Below are 26,125 nucleotides of genomic sequence, written 5' to 3'. Positions count from 1 at the left end.
ATTGGAAAATTCCTTGAATTTTTATCCTTGTTGTAACAATTTAACACTCATTGCAGAAAGACTGTTTTTTATTTTCTCCTACAGCATGTTACACATATACATGACTTAACTTTTTTGTTTGTAGGACATGCTCATAGAGGTGGATGAAAATGGCACCCTGGACTTGAGTATGAAGAAGTGCAAGGAGAATGGAAAAGTCCAGATCAAGACACCCCCAGAAGACTTGATGTCTCCTCCTGAGTCCACTCTGGCCAAAGGTGGGAGCATGCTCATCAGCCCCGCTTTCTACCAGCCGCTGAGTGAGAGAGACAGCTGGGAGAGTCCCATCCCCATCAACTTCAGCAAAGCACACATTTTACAGGACAAAGAGGTAAAAATAAATAAATAAATCACAACAGCTGACACTGTATTCAAAACAGGATATGAATGGTGGAGGAGAATATATAGGACAACACACACACACATATATATATATATATGTGTGTGTGTGTGTGACTTGTAGCAACACTCATTTTTATGTTGTAGCCCTTTACTCACAGCAATCAAGAAAAAAATAAAATATATAGATAAAAACAAACAAGCAAATAGTGTTTATTTGTCTACTTTTTGCAGCTAATGTTATCAGATTTAGTCTATAAAACATAACTTAGTTACATTTGTTGTTAATCTAGTTAAAGTAGGTTAAAAAACAATGCTTAAAATTTCTTAAAAACATAGTAAATTTCTCCATCTCATTTCTAAAACACAAACATAATGACCTTGCTTCTCAGTGTTAGCGTTGAGTCTGTTAGTAAAAACAGGCACGTGTCATAATCTACCAACTGACTGACACATAGTGCTTGTAAGAACATTTATGGTGACATTTTTAAAGACCAAGTAGCAACTCAAGTCAGATCAGTTAATCTATAAAATGCATTAAACATACTTGCACTGAGGATGAATACTAATCTGTTCTCTGCATTGTTGCCTAGGGGGTCTGCATGAACTGTGATCTGGGCTCTAAAGGTTCCTTTTGCTTCACAGGTGGCTCTTATTTGTAGTAGATCTTAGGAATGATCACATTGCCCTTCTTTTAAAATCATACACAACATCTGATAACTACACAAGCTTGTCTGTTAAAAAAAGAGAAAGAAATCTTTACCTCATGGCTGTACATCATAAACACTTTGAGGATTAAGTGAGACTTTAAATGGATGTATGGTTTACATCAGTAGGAGTATTCGTACATGTAATCTCTCTGCCTTGCACTCTAACCCAAGCAAATGTTTTAAGAGTATTACATGGGGATTTAATTAATTATTCACTTTTAGGTCATTGAAGAGTGAGTTTTGACATTTAGGACAGTTGAAGCAATGTTTTGTTGTCTTTCTCAGCAGGAGGATTATGATCAGGTCTCCTTGGAGGACCAACACTTTCAAGGAGATGGCAGTATGTTAAGCCCTAAAGCCAAGCTGCTACTACGAGATTCAAAGAAAGAGCTTTTGAGGTATGTGGGGTTAAGCAGTGAAACATCTTGCAGAATCTTTACTCAGTCAAATATGTGTAATCTGATCTTCCCTTTTAGTTGGCAGATGGTCAGTATTAATAACAAAAACTGCAATTTTTAACCATAGAGCAGATTGATTTAAGTGGGTCAAAGCACACAAATGAGACTCCTTGTGTCACATATGATTGTAACTGGTATGTCTGCAGGTTCATATGGAGAAGAATTGTTTCAATTTAAAAGTGAGTTTTCTCCCTGTATGTCCTGTACAAGCTTAACACAACTCTTGACTCTTGTAGTTAGAGTGCATGCTCGGCTGGATCTCCTCACAAGCAAAGTAGGATCCTGTAGTTTCTGCAGAACAGCCCCCCCACCCCTACTCCTCAGATCTCCTCAGTGGCGCTCAGAGAAATTATTAAACTGAACGTAATAATAAATTTTTACTAAACTTCCTGCTGTACTAACTCTTGTTTCTCTTTAATGCCCATGAAAAGGTTCTCAGTGTAAAAAGAAAGGTTCAGTACAAGCTTGGCAAAGTCTGTGGGAAGTAGAGTAATCTGCATATTAAATGCTTTGTGTTCCCATGCAGCTGTCCGACCCCAGGCTGTGACGGCAGCGGCCACGTGACGGGGAATTATGCATCACATCGGAGGTACTGTAATTAATTACACTCTCATTAGCACCAGCTAGAAGATATACAGACAAGGGAAACTGTGCTTATTATTTAATTATGTTCACTGTTATATCTAAAAACTTGTAGTATAAACTGTAGCTGGTAGAGTTTTTACATTACATGACACTTTTTTTAAAAAGCGGTGACAAGAAAAAGCTTTCTTGTGTGTAGGAAGTAGTGTTTTCAAATAATTTTGTATAAATATGTATTGAGACATTGTATTAAGATTATTTAATTCAACGGTGATCAAAGAGTGAATTAAAATGACTCTTAGCTCTTTATCCTCTCTAGTGTGTCTGGATGTCCCCTGGCTGACAAAACACTCAAATCACTGATGGCAGCCAACTCTCAGGAACTAAAGTATGTGTTTTGAAAACTGTTATTTTCACTAAAGGATTTTTCACATTAAACTCTGCAGCTTCCTTTTCCTTCAGCTTGGGTTTCTCTCCTTTTCCTCTCCTCTCTGTTCCTCCCTTTCCCTCCTACTGCACACCATGCAAGCTTTCTATGTACTCAGCATGTAGTTGTTTCGCTATTTGTACTACTTTTCTGCATATTAGCATGAATCCACAGCTCGGCTCACAGTCTTTTGCTGTAAAAAGCACCTGGTGTCTGTGTCTCTCAACCTGCAGGTGCCCAACACCTGGTTGTGATGGATCTGGACATGTGACTGGGAACTATGCTTCGCACAGAAGGTAGCAGAGAAAAATCATCACAACTGAGCATGAAATGTATTTGTCAGATGCAAAGCGTTCAAACAGATGGTGAAAGTCTCACTTTATACTGCAAGCATGCTGCACTTTTTGATTTCTTGTTTTCATGGATTCAACTGTCTATCTATCTATCTATCTATCTATCTATCTATCTATCTATCTATCTATCTATCTATCTATCTATCTATCTATCTATCTATCTATCTATCTATGAAAACTTATTTTCATTTATTTGTTTAAACATGTGCAGCTGGAACTCCATAAATCTCTTGTCCGCTGTATAATCTTAGCTCTTCGTGTACCTCGTCAATACTGTTTCCTTCATGCTATTTGACTGTCTCCAACCATTTTCAGCCTGTCAGGATGTCCACGTGCCAGAAAAGGAGGTTTGAAGCTCACACCAAACAAGGACGACAAAGACGAGCAGGAGCTTAAGTAAGAGATTTTTCTCCTCATCCTGCTGTCATGTGTTTAGGCTCAAAATATAACAAGAAAACATAGTGAAACTGCGTCATGCTTTTGTGCAATATACCTGCAGGCCATTAAGTTAAACAAAGAAAATAATTCTTCTCTTGCCCCAACATTAGTGAATTATTTTCCAAAGGATTAGCAGCATGTTTTTGTAGGATTTTCCCAGGGTTTTGTGTTGGCCCTATTTTCTGAATGGAATATCTGGCTTATCACTCTTTGCTGAGTGCTTTCTTTATAATTATAGTATATTAAGAAAATGTTGAATTGCCGATGGCAGTGCACTCATTTGCATTAATCACTCTTGTCTGTGAAAGTGTTATTGGAAAAAAGAATAATGTAATTGATTTGCAGTTTAAATCCAAAGTCAGATGTATGAGTCCTTGTTTACTTATACATCTGGACCCAGATTTTTCTTTTTAATTACTAATGCAAGGCCATGAGATTAGGAATTAGACTGGAGTAGATCTCATACACATTAAGAGAGAAAGGGAGAGGAAGGGGGAGGGTAGCAAATGTCCCTAGATTATTGTAAATAGTGGGCCATATGGCATGCCTCCATTGTCTGGGAGCCTTGCATCAAGCTACCTACCTGTGGTAGATGTAAGTAATGGGACTGGTGTTGTTTTGTCCTCTAAGTGCTGCCGTGCTGTCTGGTAACAAAATGCTGAAACAAGCTTTTTGCAGCACTCTACAGCATGTGTGCCATTTGTATCATCTCAGGCGACCTTTCACCTTTATCAATAAGGGAACGGGTTAGCCACCTCCAAATTACATTCTTTCGCATGAGGGGAAACATGACAATTATCTGTAATTCATGTCACTCCATTACTGACCTGCAGAAAACAGGCCTGGAAATGCAACTGACAAACTCTTAATGATATTCAGCATGAGTTGTTCTCATGTATTTTTTTTAGGCACAAATATTACTCACTTGAAAATGTATCCACTCAGCAGAGCCGAGCGCTCATTCTAACCCAAGTTTTAGTGGATTAGTAACTTATAGTTAATGCGATTATTTGAGTCCATCTCTAGTTTTGTCGACTTTATTTTTAATCAGCATTTGGATGGATTAATCAACTTAATGGTTAACAAATCTTCCGGTCTATTTATTGAAAGAGGTTGTTTTTAATGATCTCAGATATATTTTTTTGTTTGTTTAACAGTAAAGTACATGACATTTTTGTGCAGTTGAGTGATTTTGTGCAGTTGCAGCACAAAAAATGCAGCTAAATGCAAGCTAGTTAAATTTTTCAGTAGTGTATGCAGCTTTTTAACGTCTGCAACTCTTTGTCTGTCTTTCTGGTAGGTGTCCAGTAATTGGATGTGACGGACAAGGCCATATATCGGGAAAATACACATCCCACCGCAGTGCAGGCAGTTGTCCACTTGCTGCCAAAAGACAGAAGGAGTCGTCCATCAATGGGCTGCCCTTTGCCTGGAAGGCCAATAAACAGGAACTTCCCCATTGTCCCTTGCCTGGCTGCAATGGCCTTGGACATGCCAATAATGTGTTTGCCACTCACAGAAGGTGAGGTCATCTGTCCTCCATTTTATCTCTAAACAATACCGCTGGTCGACATGTTACATTCTTACTATACAATGACAGCTTGACTTCTATTCAAATTCTCTCTCTTTTGAGGCTAAAGTTTGTGATATTCCACCATTAAAGTTGTTATTTTATGGTCTGCTCGACTAGCTTGTCAGGTTGCCCACTGAACGCACAGAGTATCAAGAAAAAGCACTCCGATGAAGAGATGATGACTATCAAACTGAAAGCCAGCAGTGGTAAGCTACTAGATCTTAAATGTGTGTAAACATGAAAAATATCAGTTCTTTCTGACTAAATGTGGCAAATAAGACTATCTCCTTTAACACAGGTGTTGAAAACAAAGAAGATATTCAACACTTGGATCATGAGATCAAGGAACTCAATGATTCCAACATGAAAATAGAAGCAGACATGATGCAACTCCAAACCCAGGTAAATATTTATTCTCACAAGCTCACCTTAAGAAAAAGTTTGAGATCATTGCTCATTTAATTTGATGAGTTCCCTCTCGTTTTGTACCCGAAAGCAGATCTCGTCAATGGAATGTAACCTGAAGACGATTGAGGAGGAGAACAAGATGATCGAACAGCACAATGACAGCCTTCTGAAGGAGCTCGCTCGCCTTAGCCAAGCTCTAATTAACAGTCTAACAGACATTCAGCTGCCTCAAATGGTACAGTAAGCCTTGACCACAAACCACAACTCTTTATATCAAACCTGTCCTGAAAGAAAACTCATTTTCTTCAAATTGTCCTTTCTGCTATGCTATTTTCACTAATGGTCAAACGTGTTTTTGTTGCAGGGACCCATCAGTGAGCATAATTTTGAAGCCTATGTGAACACATTAACTGATATGTACAACAACTCGGAGCATGAATACTCTCCAGAGTGCAAGGCCCTCTTGGATAATATCAAACAGGCTATTAAGGGCATCCATGTTTAAGCTGTAAAGCTACCAAGAGGTTTCTTTGACTTGGGATCATGGCACTAGATAGCTCTATTTTACTGAAGAGTGCTGGCTCGGCTGCATGTATAAGACAAGGCTTTTGGAAATGTGTTTGGCATTTCCCGGTAAACACACTGCACTGAGAAAATTACCAGCCAGATTTGTAATGCTTTTACTGTTTCTGCATTCACTTGATATGTTTATCCTGGTGAGATTTTTTACCCCCTCTTGCACTTAATTATTTTGTATGGTTTGCTTGATTTTAATTTGTATGTGTTCATGTCATTCTTATATTATTGCTATTTATTATTATATTTGTTCATCAGTGTATTTATTTCCTCAATTTTTATTTATTTCTTAAATTGTAAATGCTTAATGTTTGAAAAATCTGTTTTGACTTTCTGCACATTGTAAATTATATAGAAACACATTCCAGTTTCATGGCATACTTTCGCCATCTAGTGTTGAAAAACCTATACTATTATTGCTGTTATTAGATTATAAGTTGGATCGCCCTTCAAAGCAAAACTTACCAAAACTACAACGCATCAATATTTTGAAGCATTGCTTTTGCTTTCTTTATTGGAAACTGAATGTATGGTAAGACAAAGTGAGATAAAAGATAATAATAAAATGTGATGCACCAGTACTGTACCTTTTTCTATTCAACCAGTAACAGCCGAATGCAAACAGGAGGTGACAATGACCAAGAATGCAACATCATTCAGTGAAGTGAATGTTTTGCAAAGCGTGCCACAAGAGGAGTGCAACAAAAATCACAAATACACTTTGTCAAGATGTCTTTCTCTTTAAAAAAAAATATATAGATATTAAACTGCCTTCTGTGCACACACTTTGAAGTGTGCATATAGTATGTGCCTAAATGTATATGAATCCATAAAAATATACAAGTACTATGTTTTGTGGTAGGACAGTATTATGTGGATGGTGTCTGATTTATTATACAGTACAATTATTTTCATAGGAAGACCCGTTCCTGATGACTGTTTGAATACCGTTGTTGCAGTAGCTGCAATCTCAGAGTCAGGTTTTAAAGATATCATGACTGAGATTGAAAGTCTGGTGTTTATTTTCTTTTTTATTTCTTTTTCTAGCATGGAAAGGGGACAAAAAAATATACTACTGTTTTACCTAAAATTGCTGACAGGCCTTAACATTTGAACTAGTCTTAAAGTTTGAGCAGTCTTTGGGAAGGTTTGAACAGTAGCTGCTTCAGAATGGAGCCACAGCAACTCGCAGATCACTTTCAATCATTAAATATAAAAAAGGAAAATGTGTTTTTAAAATAGAAAAACTACAGTTGACAGTTAATGAGTTATTTCTTTCCAATGATTGCACTTTTGTATTAAGAGGATTTTGTGTTTTCACTTCAACACTTGATGTCCACAATTTAAAGAAATGTCTAGTAATTTCTCTGCTCCACACATCTAAATCTCTCAATTTTTTTAGGTTAATCCATCAATTTTAAAATGAATTTATATAAGCAATACTTTTATTTTCCCCATTTCTGCAAAAAGAAGTTAAAGACATGTAGCCTAGTTTTCAAAGAACAGCAAAAGAGCCAAATTGCAGAAAAAAGCAAGACCCTATTTTATCCAGATATTCAGTATCTTTCAAAAAATTGTAATCTTTTAAAAACTGTATCACACTCTTTAAACCTAACAATCCTTTATCTATAATTTCTTGTATTTAATTCCTACACCACACATTGTTCGCTCAGGAAGTTTTGTGAATAATATTTATTTTTTTCCCTGTTAGTATTTGATGTTTTGTAATGTGAAATGCTTTTTTTGTGGAACGATATTAGTATGATATGAAATTGTACTGTATTATTTTTTTTTCTTTTACATTTAAATGTAATGCTTTCTTTTTCAGTTAAGGTAGTTTGTAAATTGAAACTTCCTATTACTTTTACTATTTCATAATAAACAGATATGCGCTGTGTTGTACAGTTTGTGTATGGTAGAAATAAACTTTTCAAATGGTTGTGTGGTTTCTCAAAGCTTTGGAGTCCGACGTTAATGACACGACAGCGAAGACTTCCCAGAAGTCTGATGGTATCAGCTTTCATGGGGCATTAGCGACACCTTGTGGTGATTCTTGTACATTACACTCAAAAAACAGGTCATATTGCTGCCAAGAGTTTGGTGTATGATTGATATTTTCATTTAAAATAAACCAATGCAACACCCATGGATTTTAAGATGCTGACCAATATAACATGTTCAGGGGTGGGTCTAGAACCTTTTTAATCGGGAAACCAGGTTTTAGTAAATAATGAACTTATTATTATAAAGTGTAATGTAAAAATTAAAGCAAAATTTGTCTAATCAAACACATATTTTTTTCCATCAATAATGGTTTAATTAGGATGTTCCTACGCTTTTTGACTTTCATCACTGCTGCACTGCACAAACTAGCCCTCATTGATTTATTTTTTCTTTTTTTTGCCAAAACACAAGTTTTTTCAGTGCTTCTTTGGCATTGTTGGCCATCTAACAGAGCCATCACATCTGGTGGTTTTATGATTTTTAATGTCAGCAGTTTGGGCGGACAAATATTATCAGTTAGCAAGATTATGCCGCATGAATACTGTACTACCAAGTAAATGACAGTGTTGATGTAGAACAACATGTAAAGTATATTATATGCTCCATTCACTTACTGTTGGACAAATGAGGTTTACCCAAGTAAAGATCAGTTTGAATTTGATTGCCTGTTTGCGGGGTGGCAGATTTTACTGAGCAGTGGATATATGTATGAGAAAAGAAAGCAGAGTCCCTATGGTGTCCTCAGCTGATTTTCTCACTCGTTCCAGAGTCTCCTTGGCAGCAACAGTACAGTCTTTGAGCCACACCAGAATGTCATGGGTGATGATGCTTTCAGCAGAATATTTATAAATGGACAGTCAGTCTCTGAAACAGATTAACTTTTTTTAAACTGATCTAAAATATTACAGCCACTGCTGTCACTTAAATCCTATAAGGTAGTGTTGAATATCCATGTGAGGTCCAATGAGAAATATGTGCCCAGAAATTTGTGTGCCCAGTAAGTGACCCTCTCTATCATGTCTCATTCAATGTAAAGAGGAGCAAGTTTCTTTCCACCTTGCACTTCAAGACAATAAACCATAATTTGGTTTTGAAGGGGTTTAATGTCAGGTTGTTTTAAAGCACCATGCTGTCAGTTTTAGGCGTCATCTCTGATGACCTCATCTGGTTGGCCAACATCACATCACTGGCAAGAAAGGCTTAGCAGAGTCTCTACTTCTTCTGCAAACTGAGGAGAGCAAGAGCATCGGTTCCCACCATGACCCCCTTCTACCGGGGCACCATAGAAAGCATCCTGATGAAATGCATACTATCTGGTATGAGAGCTGCACTGCCAAAAACAAGAAGACCCTATAGGAGATAGTGAATGCAGCTAGCAGGATCATCAGTGTCCCACTCCCCTCTCAGACATGCACAGACATGCACTTGGAAAGCTGTCAACATTACCATGGACCACCTCTTATTCCTTGTTCAGTCTCCTACCGTCTGGGCAGCTCTGACCTACTGGGCAAAAGTCTCATGAGGCTTTCAGGAAACTGAACTCTTTACCAGCACCCCCACACTGACAAGGACCCCTCCAAGCACATCTGTCACCCCACACACCAAAGAACTTTGCCCACCACTTTAGAGGGCTTTATGTAAAGTCTCTATTATGCATATGATTATGCACAATTTGCACATTTCCTAAGGCTACTTTGTATTTTACATTTTCTATATTTCATAGGTTCTTTATTCTCTATTTTAATATTATTTATTAAGTTGTGTTTACCCTGTAGTATGGAAGCCCATTTCCGTCACTCTGATGAAAAAAAAAAACATAGTATCTCATAATTATGACTTAAGTATCTCATAATAATGAGATACTATCTCATTATTATGAGATAGTATTTCATTATTATGAGATACTATCTCATAATTATGACTTAGTATCTCATAATTATGAGATACTATCTCATTATTATGAGATAGTATCTCAAAATAATGAGATAGTTAAGTCATAATTATGAGATACTATCTCATTATTATGAGATACTATCTCATAATAATGAGATAGTTAAGTCATAATTATGAGATACTATCTCATTATTATGAGATACTATCTCATAATAATGAGATACTTAAGTCATAATTATGAGATAGTATCTCATTATTATGAGATACTATCTCATAATAATGAGATAGTTAAGTCATAATTATGAGATAGTATCTCATTATTATGAGATACTATCTCATAATAATGAGATAGTATCTCATAATTATGACTTAAGTATCTCATTATTTTGAGATACTATCTCATAATAATGAGATACAATGGGTTTTTTTTTTCGTCAGAGTGACGGAAATGGGCTTCCATACTGTAGAGAGGACAAAAACTAAATATACTTTTGATTCCTCTGTGTATCTTGTATATACAGCGGAAATGACAATAAAGCTGACTTAGAGTTGACTTTGATTAAATTAATCATTCATCATAAATTTTAAAATCTATAAAATGTCAAGAGTGGCAATATGTTTATTTTAGTACAACGCCTTGTGATGTCTCATTGTTTCTTCTATCTGACCAGCAATCCAAGCATGCATGTGCATACTGTCTCTTACAAAATCTTTCTCAGGATCTTATTTTTATTTTTAACAAAAATAATTAAAATAGCTCATCAATTTTGAGTTGACTCCTAAAAGAAAATCTATCACAGTTTTCACAATTAAAAGGTCGCAGCATCCATCACACTGTATAAGAAATGGCGTACAAAAGTTCTGGCAACATTTCTAAGTAGAAGATGGACTGCTCTCCAGGGGGGAAAAAATTAAAGACATTTTTTTTTTTTTTTTTTTACATTTTTTGTATATATTACTATTGTTTGTACAATTTAAGCATAGACAAAAGAAAGGAAAAATCCCGAGACATGAGCTCCAAGATATAAATAAGGTCTTAGGCCTTACATACATACTTTGTTGAGACAATGGCTTATTCACAGTTGTGGCAAGGAAAGGTCGGGTTATGTCAAGCATGGGGAGCCATGGGCTCCTTTGAGCAGCTTCATGCTCATGAACAGGAGAAAGATTATTAAAAACTATTAATCCTCAATTAATAGTTCTCTCAGTTCATGATGCAAATAATGATTTGCAGAGGATAAGAACTGTGGAGGTTAAGTTGAGGTCTGGAGAACCAGATCTGCTTAAAGGATTTCTAAAAAAGGAGAATTGATACACATTTGAGGCAAAAGACCGTTGAGAAGATTGACCAGATTATTGAAAGGTGGCAAACTTCACATAAACATAATCCACATGGAGGAGTCCTTAGAAGTAAACTTTTCCCGTACCCTCATCGTAAAACTCAACATCAGAAGTTAGCAAGTAAAGTCAAAATGAGCTTTGTGGAAAACGTAATGATGAAATTAAGACTTTCGGATGCAATGAAAACATGAATGATTGAATAAAGTGAGGATGCAGAATTTTCTGAAAATAAAACTTCTAGTTTTTAAATAGTTGGAGAAGTAGTAATCAGCTCAGCTCAAGAAACAATTTGTTTGAAGAGAAAAGAAAGGACTTGACCGAACATTAGCAAATTTCAAACACAAATAATGTAATTTAGAAAAAAAATATTAAGACAGAACAAGAATAGGTTGTAAAGTGGGACAATTAATTATATAATATTATCGTTCGAGAAACAACAAGCAGAAAGTATTGACTTGACATACACAGATCGCCAACCTAAACACAATTTAAAATCTTTAATTAAGCTCAAAAGAGCAACTTGCAATGTAGTTTTAAATCAAGGAAAAACAAAAAAATATTAAAGAATGTTGCATCTTTAACTTTGTCTTGTGGAATTTGGTCATCTTTTACTGTCTTATCTCTTGCTCTGTCTCTTTCTCTGAGTGCATGTTTAAACCTCTTTGTTTAATGGAAAGCATACAACAAGAGAAGTGCTTGTACGAGCCAAAACTAAAGCTTAGTTTGTCTTGAAGGTGGCAAACAACTTCCTGTCACACCACACAAGGTTCTCTCTTCCTGTAATGTGCATGCTGTGTTGAGACTGACAATGGTGACAGCAGCATGCATATAGTCGCTTGGTGGCTAAATGTGCAATCTGTCCTACGTTCAGTGTGTAGTAGGGATATTTTATATAAAATCAGAAGATTCAATTGAACTTTTGAAAACTTTCTTAGTTGCGGTGAGTCTGCTGACCTCTGTGTCGCTAACAATTCTTGTTCCAGTCTTGTTTTCTGGTCTCATGAGACATTAATTGTGGATACTTAAGTCAAGCCATTCTTGTGGTGGAAATACTGATTGTGTTTAATTCATTAGTTTGGTCCACTGATAGGCCAGTGAGTGAACTTAAAAATTATCATGGGTGAGGAGGTATTAAATCATGAGACTCTCAAATGTGTATCAGTCTTTTACTTTGTACTTTTGAAAGTCTGTGGTCATGTAAGTGGAGCTATGCACCTCTGTTATGCAGTGAAACCACAATGAGGAAGTAAACGAACTACACTAAAGTGAAAACAGCAGCTCACACTGCAAAAACTATCAACTGCAGCATTCATCAAATGAAATGAAAATTGAAAATAGAGAAAATAAATATTATGTTACTACTACTAGAGTATTTTCCCACAGTAAACCATCCCTCTAAAAGTCGTACTACTAAAAAACAAGAGCAAAAGATGAGGTTATGTCTAGTACTGAAGAAACAACACCAACAAAAAGGCTTTTCAGTGAAAGCTGCTCAGTCTAGACCTGCGTACATCTGATCACCACAACTATTTCCTCAAACCAGGTGATCATCCATCCAAACACTTTCACAGCCAGCTAGAACCCATCTGCAGACTAAATTTAGGTCTCTCATTAAGAGAACTGTGTGGGAATAGAAGGTGCGTGATGCTTTCCAAGATCTTTTGCACTCTCTTAAATTCAGGATAATGAAAAAACTTTTCTTCTTTACAGCTGTCTTGGGAAAATTGCATCAGTGATGGTTGTGTTTATTAGATTAAATGCCAGGTCAGCTCAGTTAGATATAAACCAAGACATACCATGACAGAAATAAGCTGTTTATCCTTTAAAGAATTTATGGCGTGAATGTGATTGACAAGTTTCTGCATTATATGCTTTCTGCTGACACATATGCAGATTTCCACTCACTCATCAATATTTAGGATTTTTCTAAATACATGTCATACTCACATCAACACAGAAAAAGATCAATAAGTAAAGCTTTGGACCACTGATTGCTAATTTTGACTAATGTAAACAAAATAAATCTGTATTTTTCACAGCATACTTTTGTTATTGATATTCACTGAAAACATTGACGGATATGGTGGATATCCTCAGTTCCCACATCCTTTCAGTGTCATGCAGCCCAGGGGTAAACATGCTCTTATTTTTTACATTAAAACATTTTAAAGATGGTTAATATATCAAGGTTAAATCAGAAATTCAAATTAAATCAAACAGAAAGGCTCTTTAGTAATACCCTTCCATTCTGAATCTTAGTCCAAAAAGTATAGATAGATAGATAGATAGATAGATAGATAGATAGATAGATAGATAGATAGATAGATAGATAGATAGATAGATAGATAGATAGATAGATAGAGCAACAGTGCTTCCCTCTGTCGACGTTTTAAAATCACGTGACCTGTGTTTACATCCTCCACTCAGCTGTTTCTTTCTTCTTCCACTCCGACATAACAGCTCGCCATTATTACTTTTCTCGACCTACTAACAATCTAGTTAGCTCCGTAAACTAGTTATTTGTTTCTTGAAAAGGGCTGTTAGCGTGTGAAAACAGTTGTCACTGACCGTCGCAGTCCTCGGTGCATCCACTTGCAAGGAGTGAGTAAATGCGACACGACATTGTGAGTATTTTTGTTTTCTTGTTTTTCCAACTGTTGTTTTTCTCTGTGCAAGTTACCTGGTTTGTCTAGCTGGTCGTAAATAATTTTGTTAGCTTTATAAGACGTGACACCAAAGAGTGGTTGTGTTATGTGTCAGCTGGTTGTTTAACAGCAGGATAAAGAGTCGAGCTTACCTAACCTGCTTTGTCTCTGTTTTGATGATGGCGCACTCAGGCCCACCAAAAGCTAACGTTAGCCAACTCAACTGCCTCTCAGATAGCGTTAGCTAACATTTTATGATAAGTTAAATGTTAACCTGTGAGCTGGAGTTAATTATCCTGCCTTGAGATTCACACATTATGTCGATGCGTGGCAGGCTAGATGGGGATCTTTACTGTCGCAAATGTGTTAACATCATGCGAATGACGCTCCGACAAATTACCTTTTTTTGTTTGTTTGTTTTATTTTTCTTGGCATTTTTCCGTAGCAGTTACCAGAACCTGCAGGGCTGATATTTCATCCTCCTTAACGAAGCGGTTTAGCTAGTTGCAGCAAAAGATTGGGGTTAATCGCACTGCAGAGAGCTGGCCAGCAAAGTGCGTGCAGCTCGACAAGTGGGAACAAAAGCTGAATGAATGTTCGGACCCAGCAAATTCTCTCACGGTGTTTAACAGCTACTTTAATGTGTGATTGAGTCGTCATGTGTTTCCCACAAATTGAAACGACTGTTATCACAGAATGAGTCTGGTTTACAGTACCCGACAACAGTATATGAAAACGCTGTTGTTGTTTTGCTCCATCGTCACACGCAGTGCGAAGAAAGTGGTCAGGCCGCTGATTGGCTGATAGCTTGCTATCTGTGTGGCAACTGCAGCACGTGACCGGCTGGAACCTGGATTGGCCACATCAGCTGTCAGTTCAGGGAATTTAGAAACATCTGTGGACGCCATTGTGCGGACAATTGATTAAAAAAATAAAAACGTATGCATGATATAAGACAACTTCCTTGTGGTAAACAACTTATTACTGAGTTTTTTTTCTCCTTGCTGGGTTTAACTCACATTGAGGTAACTTTGTTTACATTAGAACAAACAGCCCTGCTCACCATACCATAGAGTTTAAGAATCAAGCAAACGTAAGATTTAGATTTTTTTTTTAGTTTTATAAAGGCCAGTGGTACCATGATACTGTGGTAATTAGAATACAAATGATACATTATATGCATGACACCCACCATAAAAGTAATAATAAGTAATAATTCAGCTAGAAGTTTCTTCAGTGAATGCAAAGCACAGACATGGTGCATTCACTATATGCACACTGATTACACATCAGAAAAGGATAGCAATGTCAGCATTAATTGTGCTTATTATCAAACTCAGGAGGCAGCATAGTTGCAACGAGTGCTAATTGAGGTAAAATAAAATATACTGGTATACTGGTTGTCAGGAGGCCCTAAGCTTTTTAAGTCTGTGTCTCTAACCCAGATTTTCTATCATCCTTGAACTATGTACTTTCTGTGTGAGCACACATAGAAAGCAGAAATGAAAGACACCAAAACTTCAAATATATGTACTTCTGTGCACACACACACACACTTATTTTCTTGGTAAAGCCAGCACAGTCGTTTTAGGTCTAATTAAAAGAAAGTCCTGTAAACAAATTTGTAGAAATAAAGAGAGGTGAAAATATATTTTTAATTAATTCGTAACAATCCATACTATTCTTACTGGTAGTTTGAGGAATAACTTTATTAAAATCCGTATTAATAGGCTTTATCCACAGGTGAGCACTGAAGTAATGTAGTCTGAAGATGGTGCTAAAGGAAAGGTCATCATGGTGACCAGCTCATAAGACTGCATAAAATCTTATATCGTAGAAATAAAACATGAAATCTTAAAATAATGCTAGTTCTAGCAAATGTTTCTACTGTTCCAGTGAACAAAAAGTAAAGATTGGTCTTGTTTTTGCTGTCTCATAGGACTGTGCTAAGCCAGTTTTTGAAGGATGTACTGTAACCCTAATTAAAACACCTGCTGAATTCAGAGGGTCACAATAATTGAAACACCTCTTCCTGTTTGATTCAACTTCCTACCCCATTAACTATGTAACAGGGATTATGTGTAAGATATTTGTCCGAGGTTTGACACATACGAATGCATCAAGCAGGTTTTAATTAACCTAGTATATTGAATGTGGAAATATATGGAATGTGGATAGCAAAGAAAAAAAAAGTTTGGAGAAGTTACTACATTGATGCTACAAGGACGCAGATCAACCAACTCTGCATTCCTCAGTGCTGTGCTGCTATGGCAGTTAAATTTAGTTTTAGTATAAATAACTATTAAAGGACTGTTAGTATTGCGTTACAGTACACTAAGCAGGTGCTTTCTACGTTTTTACACCATAACTCTCACCCATTTCTCTTTATTTTATTTTAATTTATTTTATTTTATTTAAGGGAATTTCTTTGCTGAGCATAATAAGATTACAAATGCAAACACTTGAACATTTCCATCAAATTCCCGTTTGTGGAACAGATTTACTCACGTTTAATCCAAAATACATTTTGTAAATGACTCAGCCAGATATTATTGCTTATACCTCTTTTTAAAGTACATTTGAACATGTGCAATTCAATACTAATGCTGTGACATAAATTCAGCCTTTACAAAGTTATTGTTTTTTTTTTTTCTTTTTTGAAAAGGATTTTAGATTTTTTTTTTTACTGAATTCAGATTTTAAGCTGCTGTTTTACTGGGCTGTTTGATCTATTTACAGATTTGGTGAGAGTCAGAATATTAGACACCTATGAATGTTATTGTGTTTAGTTAAACAAAATCACCAACAGTCACCTCGATGCTAAAACATTTAATTAAATCAACACCTTCATGATAGTGTCAGTAAACCTGAACACAATAATTAATATCTTTGTACATATGTTCCTTCTAAAGTTGCTACAGAGTGTGTATTTCTCATAGTTAATGTAGCACGAAACACAAATTAAGGATTACAGTTGCGTAAGGTCAATACTCGAGATAGAGTGGAGGTTGTTACTTTAGATTTATTATGAGATTTAATTATACATGGTTTCTTTTTACTGTACAATTAATATTAGTATAGTTCTCTGCTCTTAAGTCATGGACATATGAGCATCATAATATTGCTGCAAATTGTTTGAGTTTGCACTGCTGGTAAACATGGGTATTATGAGTTTACCCACGCTGTTGATAAGCAGTGTGCGTCTTGCTGTGCTGCCTAGACAGGCTTCTCGTATTTAGTTACACCACCAGATCTTGTGTTGCCTGAGGTTCTGTTTCATGTTTCGTCATTCTACATGTTTTAGTGGTGTTCCTAACCGAGTCACAGCAGCCAATCATGACCTCAGATAACGCTGATATGCTGTCATTACATAGTCCACAACATCATGTTTGTGTTTACCAGTGAGGTTTAAAGCTAGCTTCAGTGTTGCAACAAATGTTCTTGCCTAACTTTTTTTGTTTGTTTTGTTTCTTATCTGTGGTAAAGAAGAGGATTGATAATGACCACTGTTTCAAGAAAGTGGATTATCACTGGTAAGACTACAGTAGTGCCCAAAAGCAATTTACTTGAATACCTCCTCTGACCCATTTTCTTGGATTTTCATTCATTGCCTACAGAGGGAAAAGGAGGAGATGAAAAATGTTTTGCTGTATGTCCAGTGACGGGTGAGAGAATCAATGCTTCTTTTTGCCAGAGGAAAATTACCTTACCAGGCCTCCCACTGCAAAGTCACCTCTGAATTTAATCTTTATTAGCTGAGTCAGATGTTGAGATGCTGAGGAGGCAGAGAAAGAATTCAGAACTTGTCTCCCATGGCTGCGCCTTGACTAAATCCATTCACTCTGGCTGGATATTGTTTTGGTACCAAAGTGTTCATAGCGCATAGTGTATTTTTTAACCCAGTAGAATATTTTTATTTAACAGCAGATATTTTGTCATATGATTGCAAGAAATATGGAAGTAATAAATCACCTTGATGATGGTCTTGTTCCATCGTTGTAAGCCATGTCAGCGTGTCAGCATGTATTTCACAGTGGCCCTTGAAGGCAAATTGAATGGAGACATCATCAAAGATATTAACTGCACTTGTGCTCTTCCTGCATGTCAGACTCGTGTCAGAGTCTTCAGTGAAAATGGAAAATTCTTCAGTCTGGTTCTCTTGCTTGTTAATTTTTCATCATAAGACAGTCCTGGTTATGGAATAATAGATGTTCACTTTAATCAGCATCTCATATCTGCATCCCACTTGCCGATCTAACCAGACACTGTACTTCCTCGCAGGCGTTTTGGCATAATATGTTTTTGTGATTTTTCTCAGGTCACTTGCTGCCTGGACATGAACGCCGTCTGAACCGACATTGACGACTCACATTGGCAGGATCCTTCAGACAGCCTACGTCTCCATGCCGCTGTGAGGAGGATTCTGTTTTCCTGGTTACGAGTTAAGCTGTTGTGTGTCTCTTCTCTTTTTGCCATGGGGGGAGCTGTGAGCGCCGGGGAGGACAATGATGATCTCATTGATAACCTGAAGGAGGCTCAGTATATTCGCACAGAAAAAGTGGAACAGGCTTTTCGGGCCATAGACCGTGGTGACTACTATTTGGACGGTTATCGAGACAGTGCCTACAAAGACTTGGCGTGGAAGCACGGAAACATACACCTCTCTGCTCCCTGTATATACTCTGAGGTGATGGAGGCCCTCAAACTGCAACCAGGACTTTCTTTCCTCAATCTGGGAAGTGGAACCGGCTACCTGAGCACAATGGTTGGCCTCATAATAGGTAATTTTCATGTAGCCCTTTTTCACAGCATCTTTCTTCCATGCGTGGGTAGTGCTAAGATGTTCTTTAAATTGGACAATTTACCAGGATGAGAGGTCATACAACTTGACATTTGAGACTCTTGGGCTGACATAATTTTTCTTTTAGAAAAAAATTGTTATCAAATACTTGTTTGGTTTAGGAAATGTAAAAAAAAAAAAAAAGTTGTATTTTAACAAACAGGAGGAAAAATTAAAATATAGGTTTTAAATTAAAAACATAACAAAGTCAAAGTGAAAACCCAGTTAATGTTTTTTCCACAAAAACACAGCATTTGGGCAAGAAATGACTAATTTGAGATAAAATAATATTAATATGTATATATTTTTTCATCCTTTTTTCTATCTGAAGGGCCGTTTGGAGTGAACCATGGTGTCGAGCTTCACAAGGACGTTGTTGAATATGCCAGACAGAAGCTGGATGAATTCATAAAGAATAGTGACAGCTTTGATAAGTGAGTACGTAAATAAAAATATAAAATAATAAATAAGCACAGAGCAGTGTGGTAGAATAACTGCTGTTTCTCAACAATTTGATAGAATTAACTTTCCGTAGGAGGAAAAGTATTACACTTTTACAACACTGAAAACCTACACAGAGCAACTGCTGCCAAACCACACACACATTTTCATAAATTAAGCATGGTGATGGATATACGTCACAGAGCTGAAATCGTAGCAGCCATAGAGCCAAATGGCATCGCAGTTCTTTATCCGTGTTGTTGCCGTAGCCAAAAAAAGCAACGAAACAAAAAAACAAAAGAACAGTACATGTGCTCAGCAAATGGCCCACCGAGGTATTCAGTGTAACCAAAGAGCTCTGCAGCTTTTTGGCTTTTGATAAGTCTGTCATTGAATCCATTCCTCAAATTGGATTTTTTGCGTTATACTTTGTTGTTACAGCAGCAGTGACTTCAAAAGTGCCACCACGTATGCTCTGCAAAGTTACAAATATATGCAATTCCCAAAGAGTTTTTACATTTTAAGAAATGGTGAATTAATGTTTGCAAACTGAATGAACTGATCATTTTTGTAGAAATTTGCAGTTAAAGCCACATTCAGAGAACCCAGAGCAGGACTTTGATAAATGTAGAACTCAGCAATTCAGTTATAAATAACAGTCACTTGTTTCTTGAAACTGCTACACACTGTCAGCGTTGTCCCTTTAGCTCAGTGGTCAAATATACATTTCCATTGCCATCTTTAACTAAATTTCACTTTTTATTCCTCATCGCAGATGTTCAGTCTTCACTTAAAAGCCTGTTGCATGATCAACACAACATGGTCATCATCATCATCATGCAGGCTGCTTTTCTATCATTTCTCCTGAAGATTACCAGCTCTATTTACAATCTATCTTATTGGCTTTGTCCAGAATGAGACCATTACCACAGTTTCAGAAATGTGTTTTCTAGCATGTAGTACTTTCAGGTAATGTTTACAAATCTTCAGGGCTACAGCCTATGCAAGATAAAGGTTATGCAGCTTTACGTATTTTTCTTGCAGCTTTCAGATGGTGAGAGTGGCAGATGGGAAAAGATGGTTTTCATGAATGTTTTCGATATTTTGATTATATTCTGTTCACAGGTTTGAGTTCTGTGAACCTGTCTTCGTGGTGGGGAATTGCCTTGAAATCTCAACAGACAGTCACCAATATGATCGCATTTATTGTGGCGCTGGAGTGCAGAAAGACCATGAAAATTACATGAAAGTGCTGCTCAAAATTGGAGGCATACTGGTGATGCCTATAGAGGATCAGGTAAGTGCTGCAGGCTGTCAGACTGATGCAAAACTGACACATCCTGATTGCTATTCAAAACTGAAAACATAAGGAAAGACAAGGTAAAATAACTTTGACCTACAACACTAGTTATGCAAGTTGCCCATGCATTATTAAACCACAACTGCCCCTGGATTTAGGCAGTCATGTACAAAGCACACACGGTGCTGCATAAATAATGTTTTATTTAATATGGTTGATGTGTGCATATGGACACACTCAGGAGCATGAATCAGAACAATGAGGATATTTTGTATGTTTGTTTAAAATCGTTTCCAGGAACTTTTTCTAATAAAATGGCTGCAGATTGTGATAAATTCAAGGTATTTATTTAATTAAATTAAAAAAGCTGAACTGAAGCAAAGCCTTACTAAGATTAAATATTGTGACTAGAGGTTTTGGTTGTTTCAGTCTGGTTATCACCCGAGGTGTGCAGAACACCTGAATTCTTTTTCTTTTTTTTTTTTTAAATAAACTAGGCAGCATAACTAAGAGCGAAAACAGCCTGCAAACATACTCGTTGCTCAGAAAATAATTAAATATAATTTAGAGTAAATATCTTTGCAAGATCAAACAGCTTGAAAGCCCTACAGCTGGAATTTACACAGGCCATGTCCACACTAATGTGAACTATTTTAAAAACACATCTTTCTCTCTTTGTTGTGGTCTTTTATCACCAACATGCTGATGTTCTCGTCTTCTCCATCTTCCCCAGAGCTTTTTAAAATTACTCTCTAGAGTGGACAAACATGAAACACTCAGCAGTGAGGGAAAAGGGAGCACAGAGCTTTGTAAAAAAGCTGATATATGAACGTCTGTCTTTTCTTCAAAGACTCTTCAGATACAAATGCGAGGAAGCAACATCTGTAACCCCCTCTCTTCACTCATTGTGTATTCCGTTGTGAGGAGAATACTTTATTATTCCCCACAGGGAAATTGTAGTGTTATAGTGTTATTATTTAGCCAAATTCTACCATTTTCCCCAATTAAAATTAAATACTACTCTATATAAAAGGTCTCATCATCTCTGGACACAGAGAGTTATTGTATAAAGTTATTACGATGGACATGACTAACCTCCAGCTCCAAACATTAGGAATTGTATGATATGGGTGTCATCATGATCATTCTTTTAAGGTGGAAAATATGCGCTGAAACAGTGTGAAAACATTTACAACTCATTAGAGGCTCAGTCAGGAGCTGTGACAGGTGGTTAGGAGGCAGATTTGGCTACAGATTGGTGGGTTGGTGGTTAGATCCTCAGCTTCACCAGTCTGTCAAAGAGTCCTTGGGCAAGATATGAAACCTTGAATGTGTGTGATAGAGAGGGTCTTCTAAGAAATATGCCATATAAAAGGGTGAAGGTGCATTGTGTCATGAAGTGCTTTGATAACCTGACATGAAAAGATAAGCGCTATATAAATGTGTGTATAATTATAAGGCTCTCCCTATGAAGGAAACATTGAGCTATAAATGGAGGAGTAGATTTCATAGCCTGATGTGGGTTAATAGTGTTAGAACTGTCACACTGTGGACCAGTAATTTCATGTTATGGCTTGAGCTGTCATATATGTCATTTACCACTATGTGTCATGTATCAAGCTGACATTTTAATGATGTGACTGGTTGGTGATACAATTATATTCTAGAAATACTGTACAGCAATTAATCCATCTGTTATTTGATTATCATATAATTTAAGCCATTAATAAAAAAAGAAAAAGTAAAGATGGAGGAAGACTTCATGGCTCCATCTTCTTCACAAATACAAGAGTTTTAAAGTACTGGTCTGAATAAAAATTACATCTAAATAAGTCATTTTGACCTTTGGTGACATTTATTAATTATGACAACTGTTGATGGTCCTTCTGGGTGAATTGCTATTTTTTCCTCCCGTCTCTTTAAGACATCCTCTTCTCTGATTGGTCAGAAGTGGCAGAGCGAAAGCCTGCGCTCATTATTTGCTTGATGGTGTTCTCACCAGGCAGAAATCATGTAAATGTATTAAATGTTGATTTAAGTAGATGAGTGAAGCAATAAAAGCTCAGGCTACTTAAAAAGTGATCTGAGCTAATCAGGAGTGACTTCTTCTGCTTGATGTGGACTTTGGATTTTGTTACTTTGCAGATCTTTTGCATGAACATGATGCTGAAAGAAAACCCAAAATGCATATTGGTGTTAATATTTTGGTTGTAGCTCTTGTCTGATGTAGCAGCTTTTATGCAGATATGGTTCATGTTTCTTTTGTTGCATATTGTTTATTTATGTCTCAGCCTCAATAAACACATGAAGTTGTTAGTGGAGTGCACAAGTGTTGGAAACCCAGCAGAATCATCTCAGACCATGTGTTAAATTTGTTCACAGCAAACAATCTGTGATGGCAGATGGGTAAAATGTCCCCACAATGAAAAATTTTCATCAGTGTGTGAGCAAACATGTATATATAAAATATAAAAAATGTAGTCAATGATTCTTAGCCCTAGCACAATGATTTAATTTAGTTATTTTGTATTCAGCATTGATATGAGGTTTTTTGTTTGTTTATGCAGCTGACCCAGATAACCCGGACTGGCCAGTGCACATGGGAGAGCAAGAACATCTTGGCGGTGTCCTTTGCCCCCTTGGTGCAGCAGAGCAGAGCAGATGGAGAGAAGCCTGACACTGTACATCTGCGTAAGTTACCCTGCCTCAACACCAAAGCTCTGTTTGTCTGTCTTCTTATGTTTAACTCATCTCGAAGTGTGAAGGTGGCAGTATTTATAAATCAGACAACACATTGAAAATGATTTGAGATGATTCCTAATGCAGTATTTGTTTTGCCTTATGAGGTTCTGCCTGCAGCTGCTTCTTAGAGCCAGTTATTTCTTTCCTTGAACCAATGAGACACAGTATTTTGTTACATACCTCCTTGTTTATGCTGACCTAGTTATAGGAATAGTGCAGTAGTGTGGATTATTCTTCTTTATGCTGCACATTGCCCTGAAGGACTGTGTCATCTCTCTTTGTCCTCAGCCCCAGTGACCGTCCGGAGTCTTCAAGACCTTTCTCGGATCTACATACGCCGTACTCTTAGAAACCTGGCCAATGAGGACAGTCAGGGGAAGGGGATGGTGCAAAGAGTTCCCCAGAAGCGCAAGCGCAGGCGCTGCAGACGACGACGCATCAACACTTACGTTTTTGTAGGCAACCAACTCATTCCCCAAATGGTGGAAAGTGAAGAGGAGGAACACGTTGAGGAGGAGCACAAAGAGGTGGAGGAGGAGGAGGAAAGAGACATTGGTGACATTGAAATAGTCAAGCAAGTGAACGTTTTAAGAGAACAAATAATGGCTTTACCGCTGCCTGAGTCACTGAAAGCATATTTGCTGTATTACAGAGAGAAGTGACTGATTCACTGGAAGTCTGCTTCTCATGGGTGTGCTACCTGCTGAAATTTCAGCACAAATGTAGCATTATTATCACTTAATCTTGATGGCAACACTGTAATGGAAAGAAATGTCATAAATGAAATTGGATAATAATGTGATTGTCAAGAGTTATAGTTTAGTTTTTTTTCTTATTATTATTTTTTTGTATATATGTATGAAAAAAAAAATTGGAAAAATATACTCAATGGACATAATTTCAGAAACCAGTTTTGAGATCCAGATTTTATCAAAATATCAGAATTCTGCAGAACTGTGCAGATTATAAATTGTATAAAACTATATTTGTTAAAATATGATCATGCTAAGTTGAAGACTATTATTGCACCTTTTTTAGAAGCTTTAACCTTCTGTCAGTGTCTGATTTCATAATAGTGAAAGCAGAAAGACACTGAAAGGCAAACAAGGCCACATTGTCCCATTTTGAGTCAAAGAGCAAGCCTTTCTTGCATAATCATGAATTGAGCACTTATGTTATTACTAGGATGATGTGTTTTATACGTTCCTATTACAAGAGAATTGAAAAGAGTAGATGAGTTCACATTTTTTTCTACAGGGCATCTTTTAACGTGACATTTTCTTCAGGCTGCTTACGTTGTGGTTTCTCACTGTGAGTTGCCGACATGTTACTACATCTTTCTTTCCTCTTATTGTGGATACATATAATTAATCATATCAGTGGTTTAACATAATAATAAGATGGTTGACAGATGGTACAAAGTAGTTCATGTCTTCATTAGTTTTTCTTTTTTGAGAGAACTGATCATGAGTCAGTGTTCTTCAATAATGAGTACATGCATGAAGATGGTGTACATGTGTGGGGTTTCCTGACTTGGCTTTGTATCTTCTGATTGGTCACTGGAGGTGATGTCCCGAGTGATTAAGTTTGGAAGTGTCTCTTTAAATAAAAAGAAAAAGATTTAAAAAAAAAAAAAAGATTTAAAGATGATCAATCATTTAGATTGCCTTGAGATAAATCTTGAATTCTGTATAGTACTGCTATTTCTCTTGACTTCTTCTTTTTTTAAATTGAAAACAATGCAAAATCAAAATCGTTGAGGATTTTGATGCCTTTTGTATCATGGACTATAGTTGTGTCCATCACAGCACCTTAATGTGCAGTCCTCATAAAAAAGACAGAAACAAAACAAAAAACACAGAAAAAAGGTGCCATTTTTTGGCTTATATTGTGGACTGGACTAATAGTAAAGTAAATCCTGTTTAAGTACAACATTCTTGCAGAACTTCCCTGATAGTGATGGCTTTTAAGTGCCAACATACCCCATCACATCAGGATTTCTGTGAGCTTCCTGGCATAGTAAATCTATCCAAACAAAGGTGAATTTTTACATACACACACATACACAAAAATCATTCCACAGTGATAAAAGAAAATGGCACATCACTGATACTCACAGGTTTCCTACATGCTTTACCACCACACAGTAGAAAGGTTTTCTCATCTTACTTCAAATGCATAATTTAGTATTGAAAAAACTGAGTTGAATGTTGTTTATTAATTCTATATAAAAGTGATATATACAGTATGTAATGTTACATGATTTTGCATTCAGTTTAATTTGCAGTTGATTTGTTGTAGCACCCTCTTGCTGTACTGTATCTCAACACTGGGAACTCTGTAGATCAAATCACCACTGCTGTCTGTTATATAGATAAGATGTATTAGTGCTAGATCTTCATTTTGTTCTGATGTAATGAAAAGATATTTTGTTTGAAATCTGGGCTGATTATTCTATTGATTCTATTAGTAGATTTTGTGTGTGAAGAGGTAATGTCTACTATCTGTAAGTTCATTGCATTTTACTTTTTTTTTTTTTTACATTCTCTACAGAGCTTTGCAATTAAGCAATAAGGAATAGTTTGATAGCCTCTGATTATAAATAACATAACAGTCCCATATGATTTGTATAGTATCTATTGAAATTCACACAACCAATTACAGCCATGCAACAGTTTATATACATAAAATGTTATTGCTCCTTAGAGAGCACATTAGAAGTACTAAAAGCAGCGGACCTACAGCCTCGACTCTCAGGTCACGCCTTGCACCAAAGTTAATGGGACTGCTGTGGTTTTGTTTAATGTGGATGAGATTGACTAAGAAAAATGGCACCTGGCGAAAGCTGATTTGTAACCCACTCTGTGCTCTTAATTAGCGTTGATTTGTTTAGAGCCAAAACAGTTTTGTTGCTGTTTATCAGACTTAAGTTGATCTCTGGTAGTGTGTGCAGTTCATTTTGAAAATGTGTTGTTTCACCATAAATGTGTGGCACAAAATAAAGGTCACAATCACA

At 36.6% G+C, this 26,125-nt stretch overlaps 2 protein-coding genes across 4 annotated transcripts in view; both read left to right on the top strand.

Annotated features, from left to right (window-relative positions):
• Positions 1 to 7,842, top strand: part of st18 (ST18 C2H2C-type zinc finger transcription factor) — a 28,043-nt gene extending 20,201 nt beyond the window's left edge. Inside the window, exons 12-22 of one of the 2 annotated variants that reach the window (XM_041993667.1) lie at positions 125 to 370; positions 1,374 to 1,486; positions 2,073 to 2,135; positions 2,448 to 2,516; positions 2,789 to 2,851; positions 3,224 to 3,304; positions 4,647 to 4,868; positions 5,037 to 5,125; positions 5,218 to 5,321; positions 5,419 to 5,562; positions 5,692 to 7,842. In XM_041993667.1, the coding sequence (XP_041849601.1) occupies positions 125 to 370; positions 1,374 to 1,486; positions 2,073 to 2,135; positions 2,448 to 2,516; positions 2,789 to 2,851; positions 3,224 to 3,304; positions 4,647 to 4,868; positions 5,037 to 5,125; positions 5,218 to 5,321; positions 5,419 to 5,562; positions 5,692 to 5,832 (1,335 nt within the window). In that variant the 3' untranslated portion in view covers positions 5,833 to 7,842. Of the gene's footprint in view, positions 1 to 124; positions 371 to 1,373; positions 1,487 to 2,072; positions 2,136 to 2,447; positions 2,517 to 2,788; positions 2,852 to 3,223; positions 3,305 to 4,646; positions 4,869 to 5,036; positions 5,126 to 5,217; positions 5,322 to 5,415; positions 5,563 to 5,691 lie in introns of both variants that reach the window. The other variant, XM_041993666.1, reaches the window with a different exon arrangement.
• Positions 7,843 to 13,546: 5,704 nt separating this feature from the next.
• pcmtd1 (protein-L-isoaspartate (D-aspartate) O-methyltransferase domain containing 1) lies at positions 13,547 to 26,125 on the top strand. 2 transcript variants are annotated; one of them, XM_041992678.1, is made up of 7 exons: positions 13,547 to 13,765; positions 17,273 to 17,319; positions 18,105 to 18,567; positions 18,958 to 19,060; positions 20,193 to 20,364; positions 22,935 to 23,058; positions 23,398 to 26,125. In XM_041992678.1, exons 3-7 carry the CDS (start codon positions 18,261 to 18,263, stop codon positions 23,769 to 23,771), a joined length of 1,080 nt encoding a protein of 359 aa, XP_041848612.1. In that variant the 5' UTR covers positions 13,547 to 13,765; positions 17,273 to 17,319; positions 18,105 to 18,260; the 3' UTR covers positions 23,772 to 26,125. The 2 variants fall into 2 exon arrangements, with proteins under 2 accessions (XP_041848612.1, XP_041848611.1); XM_041992677.1 differs by lacking the exon at positions 17,273 to 17,319.

The sequence above is a fragment of the Melanotaenia boesemani genome, chromosome 8, assembly GCF_017639745.1.
Source record: "Melanotaenia boesemani isolate fMelBoe1 chromosome 8, fMelBoe1.pri, whole genome shotgun sequence".
In the NCBI taxonomy this organism is placed as follows: Eukaryota; Metazoa; Chordata; class Actinopteri; order Atheriniformes; family Melanotaeniidae; genus Melanotaenia; species Melanotaenia boesemani.
This window is presented reverse-complemented; position numbering and strand designations above follow the sequence as displayed.

Excerpts from the sequence above, each read along its gene's own strand:
- pcmtd1 (XM_041992677.1), top strand. The coding sequence starts at position 18,261 with ATGGGGGGAGCTGTGAGCGCCGGGGAGGACAATGATGATCTCATTGAT. Across the intron at positions 18,568-18,957 it reads AATGGTTGGCCTCATAATAG|GGCCGTTTGGAGTGAACCAT; the intron begins GTAATTTTCATG and ends TTCTATCTGAAG. Across the intron at positions 19,061-20,192 it reads AATAGTGACAGCTTTGATAA|GTTTGAGTTCTGTGAACCTG; the intron begins GTGAGTACGTAA and ends TTCTGTTCACAG.